Source organism: Sceloporus occidentalis, unplaced genomic scaffold (assembly GCF_023333645.1).
Source record: "Sceloporus occidentalis isolate IW3139 unplaced genomic scaffold, rSceOcc1.0.p SCAF_4, whole genome shotgun sequence".
NCBI lineage: Eukaryota > Metazoa > Chordata > Lepidosauria > Squamata > Phrynosomatidae > Sceloporus > Sceloporus occidentalis.
This window is the reverse complement of record NW_028316984.1, coordinates 105,256,225-105,270,488: the sequence shown is the minus strand read 5'-3', so window position 1 is coordinate 105,270,488 and position 14,264 is coordinate 105,256,225. Positions and strand designations below refer to the sequence as shown.

Here is a 14,264-nt window from a genome sequence, read left to right as displayed (position 1 = left end):
AGCAGCATGTTGGAAAACAGCATAGATCATGCTATCTTTTATTGAAGTCATGGTGAATTAATGTATTATTTGGTGTGTGGAACTGCTTTTGAAGAACAGAATTTTTTTAGGAACATAGGTGCGTTACAGACCGCCCTAAAGCGGGCAGTCTGCCACCACCACCGCCATTAGCTACAGCGGGAAGCCCCAGCGGCCAGACCACGAGGCTTCCGGCTGCAGCGAAAAAGGAGCGCCGAAATGGCGCTCCTTTTTGGGCCCCGGAAGTGGCGCTGCAAAGCGTGAGGCGCGCACTCGCAGCATCACTTCTGGTGCGCCACGTCTGGACGCTGTGTGTCCAAGACGTAAAAATGGCAGCACCCATGTGGATGGGTGCTGCCATTTAGGACGCGCTCCGCGCGTGTTGGGAATGGAGACAGTTAAGAAGGGGCTAAACCTTCCTAACCCTAGGACGCCCATTCCTAACCCTAGGACGTGCGGAGTGCGTCCTAAATGGCGGGCTGTAACCCGCCATAGTCTTTTTTAAATCTTTTTTTTTAATATAGAACATAACTGTATTTTAACAGCTTAGAAGAAATTAAAGACCATGTGGGAGAGAATATAGGGCTCCTTCCCTTGTTATTCATGTGAAGCAGCCTTAGATTGAGAGAGGGAAATTTGTAAAGATAATTCAGCACATACATCTGAAATTGGGACAAACCACAAATACGTATTTCTTTATTTTTTTTTAAAAAAAATCAGACTGAGAGTGGAAGATTGTTAGTGGCAGTCAGGAATGTTTTTGTACTTTTTCTATTATCACATACAAATATGTTCTACACAAATGATCAATACACATTTGTTGTTTTTAATTTACACTTTATTTTCCTTTTCAATGTGCAAGGTATTCATTGTGGTGATGGTTTGCCTGCACATAATTCTGTTGCCTTTGAACTCTGTAAAACATATTGTTTTTAAAATACTAAGTTCATTTTTAAAAAAATGCAAAGGCACCTAGTGCTGAAGGCAAAACTGATTAACTCCAGAACTTGGACTGCTGAAATAATGTATTCAGATATTTTTATTTGTAAAGGAAGAACTTGTTTCCAAAAGCGAACTACTCTAAGTCAAAAAATGCTTACACGTCCAGGCTACAAGAGAGCTACTTGTAATATACTGCTATATGGTTTTCCAGGGAACTGACAGCACTCAAATGAGTGAGCAGGTACCTAAAGTGAAGTTTGCAGAAAATGTTGAGTGGAGGTGATTGAACACAGGCTAGAATTTCTCTGAGGGCCTATTCTGTGGCATTGTGGTCAGAAAAAAAGTATGTCTTTTTTGCCAGCATTGGTGTTTGCAAAGAGCTGGCCAGCAGAACTGTTTCAAAGGGTCAGGTGTCTTTTACATGCTGGCCCACAAGAAAAGAATCCAGTTCACATGATAGCCCACTGAGAACAACTTACCCTGAACTGTGCAGAAGAAATCATTCAAATTAGCTGAAGCTTGGATGATATAATTAATACAGATCCAGTGTATATAATTTTATGCCTGCTTGTCCATTTGTATAGCCCAGGGGTCGGCAACCTCCGGCCCGCGGGCCAGATGCAGCCCGCGGAGGCCTGGCGGCCGGCCCCTGCCTCCTGTTGCCGCCGCCACTGCGGCGGCCGCCCGTCGCGGCTTTTCTCCGCTCTGGGCGCCGCCATTTTGGTCGGCAAAATGGCGGCAAAGTCTCGCGCAACCTCCCCTGAGGCCGCGTGAGACTTCGCCACCATTTTGGGTGAAAAAATGGCGGCACTCAGAGCGGCCTCTGGGGCTATGGGCGCCGCCATTTTTTCGCCCAAAATGGCGGCGCCCAGAGCGGCAAAAAGCCGCGATGGGCAGCCGCGGCGGCAGCGGCGGCAGGCCTTTAAGAGGCCCGCTGCCGTCTCTGGGGCCCTCCAGCAGGGCTCCGGGGGCGGCAGGGGGCCTCTGGGGGGCCCGCTGCCGTCCCTGGGGCCCTCAAGGGGCGGCAGGGGGGCTCTGGGAGGCCCGCTGCCGTCCCTGGGGCCCTCCAGCAGGGCTCCGGGGGCGGCAGGGGGCCTCTGGGGGGCCCGCTGCCTTCCCTGGGGCACTCCAGGAGGGCTCGGGGGCGGCAGGGGGCCTCTGGGGGACCCTATGCCGTCCCTGGGGCCCTCCAGGAGGGCTCCGAGGGCGGCAGGGGGCCTCTGGGGGGCCCGCTGCCGTCCCTGGGGCCCTCCAGGAGGGCTCCGAGGGCAGCAGGGGGTCTCTGGGGGACCCTTTGCAGTCCCTGGGGCCCTCCAGGAGGGATCCGAGGGCAGCAGGGGGACTCTGGGGGCCCTTTGCCGTCCCTGGGGCCCTCCAGGAGGGCTCCGAGGGCGGCAGGGGGTCTCTGGGGGCCTGCTGCCATCCCTGGGGCCCTCCAGTAGGGCTCCGAGGGCGGCAGTGGGTCTCTGGGGGGCCTGCTGCCATCCCTGGGGCCCTCCAGGAGGGCTCCGAGGGCGGCAGGGGGTCTCTGGGGGACCCTTTGCAGTCCCTGGGGCCCTCCAGGAGGGCTCCGAGGGCGGCAGGCGGCCTCTGGGGGACCCTTTTCAGTCCCTGGGGCCCTCCAGGAGGACTCCGAGGGCGGCAGGGGGCCTCTGGGGGGCCCTTTGCCATCCCTGGGGCCCTCCAGGAGGGCTCCGAGGGCGGCAGGGGGCCTCTGGGGGGCCCTTTGCCATCCCTGGGGCCCTTCAGGAGGGCTCCGAGGGCGGCAGGGGGCCTCTGGGGGGCCTGCTGCCGTCCCTGGGGCCCTCCAGTAGGGCTCCGAGGGCAGCAGGGGGCCTCTGGGGGGCCTGTTGTCGTCCCTGGGGCCCTCCAGGAGGGCTCCGAGGGTGGCAGGGGGCCTCTGTGGGGCCCTTTGCCATCGCTGGGGCCCTCCAGGAGGGCTCCGACGGTGGCAGGGGGCCTCTGGGAGGCCCGGTGCCGTCGCTGGGGCCCTCCAGGGGGCCCTCCAGCGCTGGTGGCCCCCACCAGCTTTTTTGCTGGTCTCTGACGGGGCCTGGGGCCCCATCAGGGGCCAGCAAAGATGGGGAGGCGTGGGCCCTGGAGGGTGGAAGCTCTGCCCCCGGCACGCAGCCCCGCCCCGGAGGGTGGAATCTCCACCCCCGGCACACGGCCCCGCCCCGTAGGGTGGAAGCTCCACCCCTCGCACGTGGCCCCGCCCCGGAGAGTTGAAGCTCCACCCCCGGCTTCGGCCCCCCCAGTCGCCTGAGGGACACCAACCCGGCCCCCGGCTCAAAAAGGTTGCCTACCCCTGGTATAGCCCAAGGATAGGAATAGGATTATTGGAGAGGTGAGGGCCCTTGCCCTTCCTGGCTTATGAAAAAAAGTGGGTAGAGGGAGTGGTCAGAGCCTCATTAAAACAAGAGGCAGTATTAAACCATTGTTGAAAAATCATTGCCTGGATCCAATGTATTGATAACTAGTTTCCAATATTCAATTTCTGAGAGCACCTAAAAGAAGCACTGACTCCCCTCCCCCAATTCTCTCCATCATGGTGCCGCTTTTGACCTTTTTGAATGCCTGGGTAGGGAAATGGTGGTAGTGGTGGCAGCTCTTTTAATTCTTCCTGACAAGAGGAATTGAGCTTTGAAATATGTGAATAAGACATCTGTGTGTTGGTCAGCTTTTCTGGGTTAAAACCAGGTAACGTTGTCACATTAAAGTTAAATGCTACCATCACTGCTAACATAGTTGCCATTTTCTTTCCCTTATTTTTTCATCCTATTTGGCATGTGTGTGTTTTCTTAGTTCGCCTGCACCTGGTTGTCTCCTGCACACGTCACACAGGCCCAAAGCAGATGGGCCAAATAAAGAGGCTTCTGGCTGCTTTGGGAGCATGGCGTTTATATGACGTACGCCCCTGAAGTGGCCAGAAGCTATTCTGTATATATTCATGTACTGTATAAGTCTAGAACCAAAAATCTAGGTTGACTTATCCACTGGGTCAGTGTAAATACTATACTTTAACTCTTATTAAAAAGGGAACCATCCCCTGTTGAAAGGCAAGAGTGTGATCTGACCTGGAATCACTGACCTTTCTCTGCTGTCTCTTCCATCCAGCCTTTAGTGTGAACCAAAACCATTATGCTTGCCAGAATTTTGTAGGTTCTTCAGCCTTTTTTCCCCTTGCTTCATCATTTAGATCATTTGTTGCATGTCCCTAAGTTTTACCCTCGACTTATCGAAGTGTCATATAAAAATCCATAATTTTGCCCCCAAAACCTGCCCTCAACTTATACATGAGGTCGACTTATACTCAAGTATATACTGTAGTACATTCCTAAAACTGTAATTCCGCACTTAAAATTCCTGCATATATTTTTGTACTGCATACATGTATTACTTGTAACAAGAATAAATATCCTTCTACCTTTTATTAGTTGCATTTTGCTTATTAACATGATTAATGTAGGAAGCGGTTGGCTTTTTTCAGCCAGCTAATCTTCTGTAGTCTCTTACATAACCTGTGTTGGCTACTCTTCAGATTTCATACAATCTAAAATTTACAGATAGAGTTTGGGTAGACATTTTGCATTCTGTTCCCAACACCAACAGCCTGGTGTATTCAAAGACCCATTATGTAAAGGCTGATACAGTAAGCTTGGTTGTTCAGTTAACCACTTGTCCAGCTCTTGGTTTCATAAATAGTTGTACAAAATGCCATTTGAGGTCACTATTCAGCTTTGTTGGAAAATAGGATCAATCATCCTGGAAGAGATCAAACAAAATATTCCAATCATAGGGAAATAAACATAGAGTAGTAGGCCAGATGTGAAGGTAGAGAAGAAATAAAACTGACAGTCATGGAAAAGAAAAAAAATTGCAAGATGTAGCATATTATATCGTTACGTTACATTTTCTTAAATTGATTCCAAGAACATAAATTACTTCACTTTAACTTTGATTCTTCTGTTCTGGCAATATATTCATAGCTTTGAAACTGTGTGTGTGTGTTGGTCTTTTGTTTTTGTTTTTTAAAGGAATTCAAAATGTCCTGAGTTTGTTCTGTGCAGTCCTCACAGAAAACAAGGTCCTCTTCCATTCGGCAAGTTTCCAAAGACTGAGTGATGCCTGTAGAGCACTAGAATCTTTAATGTTTCCTCTCAAATACAGGTGAGCTTTTATCACGTTGTTTTGATAATGAGGAGCACCAAATTAATAGGGTGAACAGTGTGTATATGTGTGTGTGTGTATCACAGCATTTTAAACTTCACAAATTGGTTTTAAAAACAGGTACTTTAACAAAGGTTTTACAGAATAAAAATGTTATTTCATACACGTTAGGTCTTCATACAATTCCAAGAACATTCACAGTATGTATATTACAATACTCTCCTGGTTTGTGATATACATTGTATCTGATAATCATTCTCATTGTAGTATTGAGTGATGTTCTAAGCATTCTGGAGAGCTTTGACCCTCTTGAGTTCCCTTGATACTTTTTTTGTAGACAGTTTCACAGGGTGTAATTTTGGCTACTGCTTGTCCTACGTTGCTGGACATGTTCCAATTTCTGTAGTCTCAGGTAGGATCCTTGGAGGAATGAGAGCCACCACATGCATGTTAGATCCTAGCTCTTCCTGGTTCCTAAGAGTGAACAGAGGAGCTAGTTGAGTAGGTAAAGGGATTTATGCATGACTTTTTATTGACAGGGTTCCATCCTCTTTAATAAATAAGAATATCAAAAGAATTCTCTGCATTTGGCCTTCCCTTCAAAACTTGTACATATATAACTTGTTAGGCAAACAAATATATATACTTTAGGTATATGTCAAATAGAAAGTCTAGTGCTGTAAATGTGCTTCAGTTGCTACAGTACAAATGATGGAGTTTGTGAAAAACAAAATGATAGGCGTTTGTGAAAAAGGACAAGAAACAATTTAATGGAAAAAATGTATTTCACAAAATAAATGGATTATGCTTATTTTTGTTTTCACTTTCTTCCCAGTTACCCATATATTCCAATTCTCCCTGCACAGCTCCTGGAAGTTCTCAGCTCACCCACACCATTTATTATTGGTGTACATTCAGTCTTTCGTAATGAGATTCATGAACTTGTAAGTATATTCAGCTAGGTTTTACCTATTCTTAAAGCTATAATACAGAGGAAGTCTTACGTATAAAATACTGATAGATAATCGTAATAAAAAGAATAATACTAAGCAAGTATATAAAACAATTTATCATCATAAAGCAATACAGGAGTCCTCTATTTGCAGGAGAATTAGACTAGAGCCAGCTAATTATATTCTAAAGCCTGAAACACACCAGCCAAATGATGCAGCTTCCTGCCGCATTTGGGGGATAGCATTCAGATGATGCACATCTCAAACATGTCTGGAAGCTGCGCCAATGCTGCGCCATCTCAGAAGAACTGGGCCAAGAAGGAGTGGATAAGATCCACTTCTTCAAGTGGCCTGTTTCAGGACCACGGTGGCAGCCCAGATCAGGGCCGGGCGCATGTGGTTGCTGTGGCCCAGGCACAAACAGCGCCAGAGAGACCACACATCACTCCATCCGGGCTGTCTCGTTCAGGCCTATAATGAGCTATGCTCTGTGCTTTATGGTCTTGTTCATTAGTTCTGTCATAATATTTTTAAATAAAGTAGCCAAACAGGCAGCGACATGTTGCAACTTTTTCACAATCAACACTTTAATTGGACTCACAACAATATACTGCTATTAGTGACCTGCCACAATATTTGTCATGTGCTACATTTTCCAGTAATCACCAGGTATATTCACAGTGTGATATTTCTATTGCAAGTCCAAAATTCTTATTGTGTTCACACTCATAATGTCCAATGTTATATTCATTTTCCTCCCCGTATCTTTCAGTTAGATGTAATCATAGCAGACCTGGATGGTGGTACAATTAAAATTCCTGAATGCATTCATTTGTCCCAGCTCCCAGAACCACTTCTTCATCAGACTCAGATTGCTTTGTCTCTTGTAAGTCTGATTCTCTTATCGTTAATAATTTCTAATGCTTCTCCTAGTTTTTGACTGTTTTAATAATCAATGTTTACATTACTGGAAATATCTTCTAATCACCAGAGTCCATTTGATTTTAAAATATTAATTTTGTAATAGTTATTTGTAAGAAAAGAAGTTGCAGACAGCTAGAAGTAAATTCCTTTTATTTGTTCTTTACTTCAGTAGAAGATAGTATTAGGGGGGAAAGGCAATTTTCCATTTGTAGCCAGATAACCAAAAAAGGCAAAAACATATACATCAAGGAATAATTGCAAACAAAGCAAATCACACCTCTGTTTTCAATGAATCTGTATAGGAAATTTGTGTTTGCTGTATACCCTTTGTCCTATACCTTGGCTGTGTCTGCTCTGCTTCCCCTTTCCAGTCTTGAAAGGCAGTTACTTGTTTTATTGTCAAGTTAGTATTCTGTTAACTTCTTGTTGTCTTTTTCTTTGGAGTCAGGGTGGTAGCTTTTCATTATCTTAAAAGGAACAATTAAGGGGCTAAACAAGGTGCAGATTTTTGCTGCTTTGATTTGACATATGTTTGTAGTAACTTTTAATTTATATTCAGAAAACTAAACCTAAAAATGTTGCCAACAGAATGCTTTGAAATTTTATTCTTGAAATTGTAGGTTTTACATCCAGATTTAGAAACAGCAGATTTTGCATTTCCTCCTCCTCGGACAGCTTTGTCCCAGTCCAAAATGTTGGTAAGACAAAGTATTTTGAATTTGGTAATAAACAAGGAGAAACAATGTTTTCCCTTACATTTCAATGAATGAATCTGTATTTCTGATTTCTTCTTCTGTGTTCTTTCCAAATATTTGTAATGCTATACTTTGTTGGAATGCTTTTAATCACAAAAATGTGGCTTATTGAATTGAAAGTTGATGAGGCTATACAGTGCCACATCATGTTTACAATTTGGCTTACTCAAATAAAATGAATGATTTGAGCCATACTAAACTCAATCCTGTAAGTCTAATGAGAGACGTTCCTAAGTAGCTGAAGTTCTTGGTTCTATGCTGTATTAGCAGAGCAGAATGGAGCCATAGTCACAGGGAGATCCAAGTTAGTCATTAAAAAAAAATGCAGCCTTATAGCTCCTTGCTGGTGTTGGCTGGTGCTACAGTTCTAAAGAAATCACTTACATGTTTCCAAAACAGGAGGAAAATTTCTGTTAAACTGCACATACTAATTTTTAATGTATACATAATTTTTAAAAAAATAATTGCTATTATTTTAATTGAAATGCAATATTTCTCTCCTTTGGGTGAAAAACTGTGTTTGCTTACAGGCAACTACAAGGGCACATTTTCCACTCTTTCACCTGGAATTTGAGTGAGCAGCCTTTCAAATAAAGAATAGCTTAAAACTGAGGGCAGTTCTTTAAAAAGTAGGCCATGGGACAACCATGTGTAACTCCAAGAACTGGCAACTGATGTTAACACAACTGAGTTTATTACTTTCTGTTGAAGTTATTTTAATCGCAGCTCTGACATGCCTTTCCTCATCAACTTGGCTTGTGGAGATCTAGCAGAGAAAGCTGGAGATGTCATAGAGACTGTATTCCTGTCCTTTCCTGTCATTTATCAAAAGAGCAATAGAAAACATTGTAACAACTGTACTTGATTTATTTAAATATTATGTTGGCCTCATAAGCAAACAGTGAAATAGCAAAAGTATTCTTAAAACTAATCTTTGTGATTTTATTGATAGTATATATTCCAGTTGCACTGAGGCAGAGAGACTGGACACTTTATTATGAGATAAATACAACTTTATTAAATTGTACTATCCATAAACCAAAATAGTTTTCAATCAATGGAAGGAAGAAGAAGAGTACAGTGTACTATAAATTTATGTTCTATAAATTATGGAACATAAAGCTATCAGGAAGTGCATCATTCCCATTTGGAATTAAGTTTTTAAAAGTTAATGATTTCTCTTTCATTACTGATTCAGTTTCTCAAATTTAACTCAAAATCTTACTCCCGGGGCCGCTATGGAACATGGCATGTTATGCTAAGAGTGAAGTTGTTACCACCACTGTCAGGCTTGGCCAAGCAACTGTTTGGCTGAAGTCCTGGGAGGAAATCTCATTATGGCCAGGAATCACAGCACAGAAATTCAATTTTCTCAACTTTGACCCAAAATCTCACCCTTGGTGCCACCATGGAGCAGGGCATATTGTGCCAAGAGGGAAGTTGGTACCATCACTCTCAGGTTTGGCTGAGTGGTTGTTTGGCTGAACTCCTGGAAAGAGATCTTGGTTATGGCCAGGAATCATAGCATGATGTTTTTAATTTATTTATTTATTGAATTTATATCCTGCCTATAATCTCCAACTGTGTGCATTATTTTTATTGTTATTACTGAAATTCATATGAAAAACATTTATATTTAATATTTAATTAAACATTCAATTCTCAAGAAATTGCATGCACAAAGAAAAAATATTTATTTAGCCATTCCCTCTTGGTTTATCTGTTAAACATGTATAGTACCACTCAGTTCGCTTGTCTTTCTCAGGATAAAGAGGTGCGAGGAGTCTTTCTGAGGCTATTTGCCCAGCTTTTCCAAGGATATAGATCTTGTCTTCAGCTGATCAGGATTCATGCAGAACCTGTTATAAATTTCCACAAGGTAAAAGCAAAGCTTAAGTTATCATTTTCTATGATGTTTTTATGTTTTTAAATTATTAAAATGCATATGTTCATGTTTTTTAAAGTTTAAAGTGCATGCAGTCCTTCACTATTTACTGTAGTACAGTGGTGCTACATTATGGTGATACAGTTTGATGGCTGAAAGTCTCCCATTGGCTTAAATCTTGCAGAATAGACTGTTAGCTTTGCTTTAGCTTGCATATTTTTCTCTGCTGCCTTATAGCTAAGACTGCATTTTTAGGTGATGATACCTACAAATAATTAGTACCACTTTCAGTCATGAAAGTTGGAACTTCTACAGATACAAATCAGAGCTGAAAAACTTTCCATTATCATCACATCTGCTACCATAAAGTAGCATTCTTACACATGTTAACAGCCCCAGCATCACCCAGTGGATAACAGTGTGCCATTGGCAGAGATTAGGAGTAAATAATGTACATCATGTGAGAAATTAATCTGCAATACAATGAATAGTTTTATAAAATAATCCAGATGTCTCACTCAAGTAAGCCAAAATGTGTTTCACAAGGAAGAATAAACAAAGGCTAGGAGTTTCTATTTGACCATGGGGGGAAATTGATTCTGACCTCAGCTGGATCTAAGGATGAAGGAAAAATTCAACTAAGTTGTTTTTCAGACAAAAAAATTCTTGGCCTCCCAAATGAAGTCCACCTCACCCAGCATTCCATGTTCATTTGTCTCATCTCAAGATCTGAAGCCACATAGGAAGGTTAAAATAGGACGCATGTATACAGTATTAATGGGCTAAAATTGCAAATAACACCACATTTCAATAGACTGAGGCACCCAATTGAAAATTGAAATGTTTATAATTTTGTTTTGATGTTGGTTGGGCTTTTTACTCCACAGCTTTTAAATGGATTTAGTATGTAATTGTTTCACAGCTTACCTTGCATAATTTCTGTTTGCTGAAAGAAAACAGACTTCTGAATGCATTCCAAACATATTTGGAATGAATATGTGTATGCTGATGGAATGTTTTGTATTTACAATAACCTTGATGTTATGATAGTTCATGTTTGCTTTTATTAAAAGAATTAGGTGCTCATTCCTTCCTTTTCTATTTCACATTCTATTTTAGCTATTCTTTTTGGCTGTGTGTGTGTGTGTGTGTGTGTGTGTGTGTAGGTAAAATGTACTTCTTTCTGCAGGCAGCCTTCTTGGGCCAGCGAGGATTGATCGAAAATGATTTCCTTACCAAAGTTTTGAATGGAATGGCTTTTGCTGGCTTTGTGTCAGAGAGAGGTCCTCCCTACCGATCCTGTGATCTCTTTGATGAGGTAGAAACACTTTTTATGACACACATGAAAGCTGAAATAGAAAAAAAGAACTTCTGTAATTAAATTTCTGTGGCTCTTTTCCTGTAAAATATTAAGGCTGTAGTCATGTTGTGAAGAATATACTGTATTCTTTAAAAATGCCTATAGATCTTTCTTTATGGCACTATGGGAATTTGTTTAAAAGAGTAGCATGAGCACTTTAGGCAAACATGGCTAAAAATGTGGTCTTTATGATTGATTTTACAGGTGCTGTAAGATGTGTGTATTTTCCTGTATAGAAAGACATAAACTATAAACTTTGTTACTTGATCTGCTTTTTTATTACTTTTGGATTTGTTGTTTTCCCTTCTCAGTGTGCAGTACCATACACACCAATACACTTGTCCATGCTATGCCTATATTATTAATACTTTCAAAACAGAAATTAAGAGCTTAGGATATCAAAAGGGCTATATAAATAATTATATTTTGTGACAGATTTCAAAATCCCTAGGAAGACAACACTGAATAGGAATGGGTTATCAGTCCATTACCTAATTATGATGTTTAGATCCACTCAAATTCTGTCTCAAAAAATTAAATGCGTGTTCCTGAATTATTTATAATATCTATTAAAGCATTCATGTTAATTCGGCTTATTATGCTTTTTACCACTAGGAAAGTCATTTTTTTTCTTTTGTAGTTGGTGGCATTTGAAGTAGAGAGAATTAAATCTGAAGAAAGCAATTCATCAAAAATGTTAAAGCATGTCAGAGAACTTGCAGAGCAGTTGTTCAAAAATGTAAGTATAATGCATTAATGAACTATAATGTGGCTGAATAATATTTCACTAATGTTAAAGCTATAATGACATGAAATAATGATCAGAGGATTTACATAAATTCAACCTAGATAACCAGGAAATTGAAATTAGGTTAATTTCCCATACCTTGGATCAAACATTAATCAGAATGGAGAATGCACGAGAAATAAGAAGGGCAGCTATGAAAGAACTAGACAAAAACATAAAGTGTAAAGATATACAGATACACACTAAAGTTAGAATTGTTCAAGCCATTGTATTCCCCATTACCATATATAGATGTAAGAGGTGGACAGTGCACGTTATCAGACAAGGGAAATTGGAAGTATAATCCAATGGCAATCCGAACACAATCATGAGGTTTAATGTTATTGTGTGATATACTACCACATGCAATTTCGGGCAATGGGAAGTCAGTCTGAGCACAATCATGGGGTTTCACATTATTGTGTGATAGACAACCACACACAAATTTGGGCAATGGCATGCTATTTTGGGGCAATGGGAAGCCAGTTCGAACTCAATTCGCATTCATGTAAATTTGCTGAACTAGCGAATTCACATAAATGCGTTCTGGCCCCACTTTCTTTTCATTCGAAATTAAAAAAAAGTCCTCATGTGTGATAAAAGTCTAGTGAAGAAAGCAGATAGGAAGAAAATTAATTCATTCAAGAAGTGGTGATGGAGAAGTGTGCTGAGGATACTGTGGAAGACCAAAAGGAAAAATAATTGGGTCTTAGAACAAATCATGCCTGAACTCTACCTGGAAGCCAAGATGACTAAATTGAAGCTGTCGTACTTTGGCCACATCATGGGACGGCACAACTCATTAGAAAAGACAGTGATGCTGGTGAAGATAGAGAGCAGTAGAAATAGAGGAAGACTGCATACCAGATGAATACACTCAGTCAGGGAGATCATGGGCCTGAGCCTATAGAAACTGAGCAGAGAGGTAAAGGGTAGCGGGGCTTGGAGAGCTCTGAAGATGCCAGCCACAGATGCTGGCGAAACGTCAGGAAGAAAACCTTCTAGAACATGGCCATATAGCCCGAAAAACCCACAAAAAAACAAACAAAATAAAGCTGCTTTGGGTCACTTTGGAGGTATGCTGTTTAAATGATGAATGCATCCTAAGAGGCTGGAAGCCACGCCAAAGCCATTCTCCCATCCTAAGGACTGGAGCACAGCTTTGGTGCAGCTTCTGGCCTCTTAAGATTTGTGTGTCATTTAAATAGCATACCTCCAAAATGACCCGAAGCAGCTTTATTTTGGCCTGTCTGTTCAGGCCCTTTGACAACACTGGCTCCCTTGACTTAGTAATGGAAATGAGCACCACCCCCTGCAGTCAAACATGAAATCATGTCAAAGGGGAAACCTTTACCTTTTTAAAACATTAAATAATTCAGCAAGTTAACACAGCTTTAAACAAGTTTAAAACTATGCACATCTTCAGCTCTGATTATAAAAGAAGCCCCTCTCCCAGCCTTATCAATATAAAAAGAACCAAGCTTTTACTTGTTGCTAAAATGAAGCCATTATTAAATTATTAGATGATTTTACCCCTGAAATCCCATTGTATAATATTATAGCCATTATTGGTGCCAGTGAGGCTTCTAAGAGAAAGCTATTCCATAACTTTGGGACCATAGCTTAGATGTTCTCCTCCCATTTCCATAGTATATTGCTCTCATTGATGGCACACAGAAGGCCTCTAGGAGACATCAATCCTCAGGTAGGTTCATCTAGCAAGAGGGTCTCCTTCAAAAAAATCAAGGCCCTAAACCATTTAGGTATTTAGAGACTTAGCTGTGTTAGTATGCAAATAGATCTTGTAGCACCTTTGAGATGGTGCAAAAGACATTGTAGCATATGCTTTTATAGACTTTCATAGATGCACCTGAGGAAATAGACCAAGTCTACGACAGCTTGTGCTACAACATTTTTTTGCACCATTAGTCTCACAGGTGCTACAAGATCCCTTTGCATACATTTAAGTCTTTGAATGTCATCCTCCTGGCCTGGATGCAGATACCCCGCATTTTGGTAATTTGTTTCTTAGTGAACCCAGTAGCTGGTTCTGCTTTATATTTCCTCCTCAGTCAAAAAGGTGAAGATTATATCCATTCAAATGCTAACAGAAAAAGTACAGGAGGTGTCATTGTTTGGGTAATAGTTGCAGTTGACCAAGCATTAATGGAATGATTCATGCAAACAAATACCTGGTATAATGAAGTCATAATGCATCATGAACATGTTTGTGCAGTGGCTTATGCAAACAGTTGTTCAAATGGAATTGAACTGCTTGAATGAATGCTTAACATTGTAATGGAATTTCCTTAAATGGTAGAAACTTTGTGCTCCAGATGACACGGCCTCATGCAATCGAGTCATAGAAAGACTGTAAACCCATTCACCCACCTACTTTTTCTACCACCAGTAGCTGCAGAGTTATGTAAAATTTTGTTACGTGATAACTAATTTCTATTACATGAAACAG

General features: G+C 41.8%; 1 protein-coding gene and 1 long non-coding RNA gene across 12 annotated transcripts in view; one reads left to right on the top strand and one right to left on the bottom strand.

Annotated features, from left to right (window-relative positions):
* SBF2 (SET binding factor 2) overlaps positions 1-14,264 on the top strand; it is a 341,214-nt gene that overhangs the window by 189,614 nt on the left and 137,336 nt on the right. For all 11 annotated transcript variants that reach the window (XR_016280926.1, XM_089521164.1, XM_089521169.1 and 8 more), the window contains 7 exons: positions 4,998-5,130; positions 5,966-6,074; positions 6,856-6,969; positions 7,628-7,705; positions 9,528-9,641; positions 10,837-10,965; positions 11,648-11,746. Coding sequence is in view for 10 of the 11 variants with exons in the window: in XM_089521164.1 (XP_089377290.1) it covers positions 4,998-5,130; positions 5,966-6,074; positions 6,856-6,969; positions 7,628-7,705; positions 9,528-9,641; positions 10,837-10,965; positions 11,648-11,746 (776 nt within the window). In the remaining variant the exon portion in view is untranslated. The remainder of the gene's footprint in view (positions 1-4,997; positions 5,131-5,965; positions 6,075-6,855; positions 6,970-7,627; positions 7,706-9,527; positions 9,642-10,836; positions 10,966-11,647; positions 11,747-14,264) is intronic.
* LOC149314462 (uncharacterized) overlaps positions 9,337-14,264 on the bottom strand; it is a 184,741-nt gene continuing 179,813 nt past the window's right edge. The window contains exons 3-5 of the long non-coding RNA XR_016280927.1: positions 12,531-12,707; positions 10,884-10,996; positions 9,337-9,621 (exon numbers count right to left, since the gene is read on the bottom strand). This is a non-coding gene — a long non-coding RNA (uncharacterized LOC149314462). The remainder of the gene's footprint in view (positions 9,622-10,883; positions 10,997-12,530; positions 12,708-14,264) is intronic.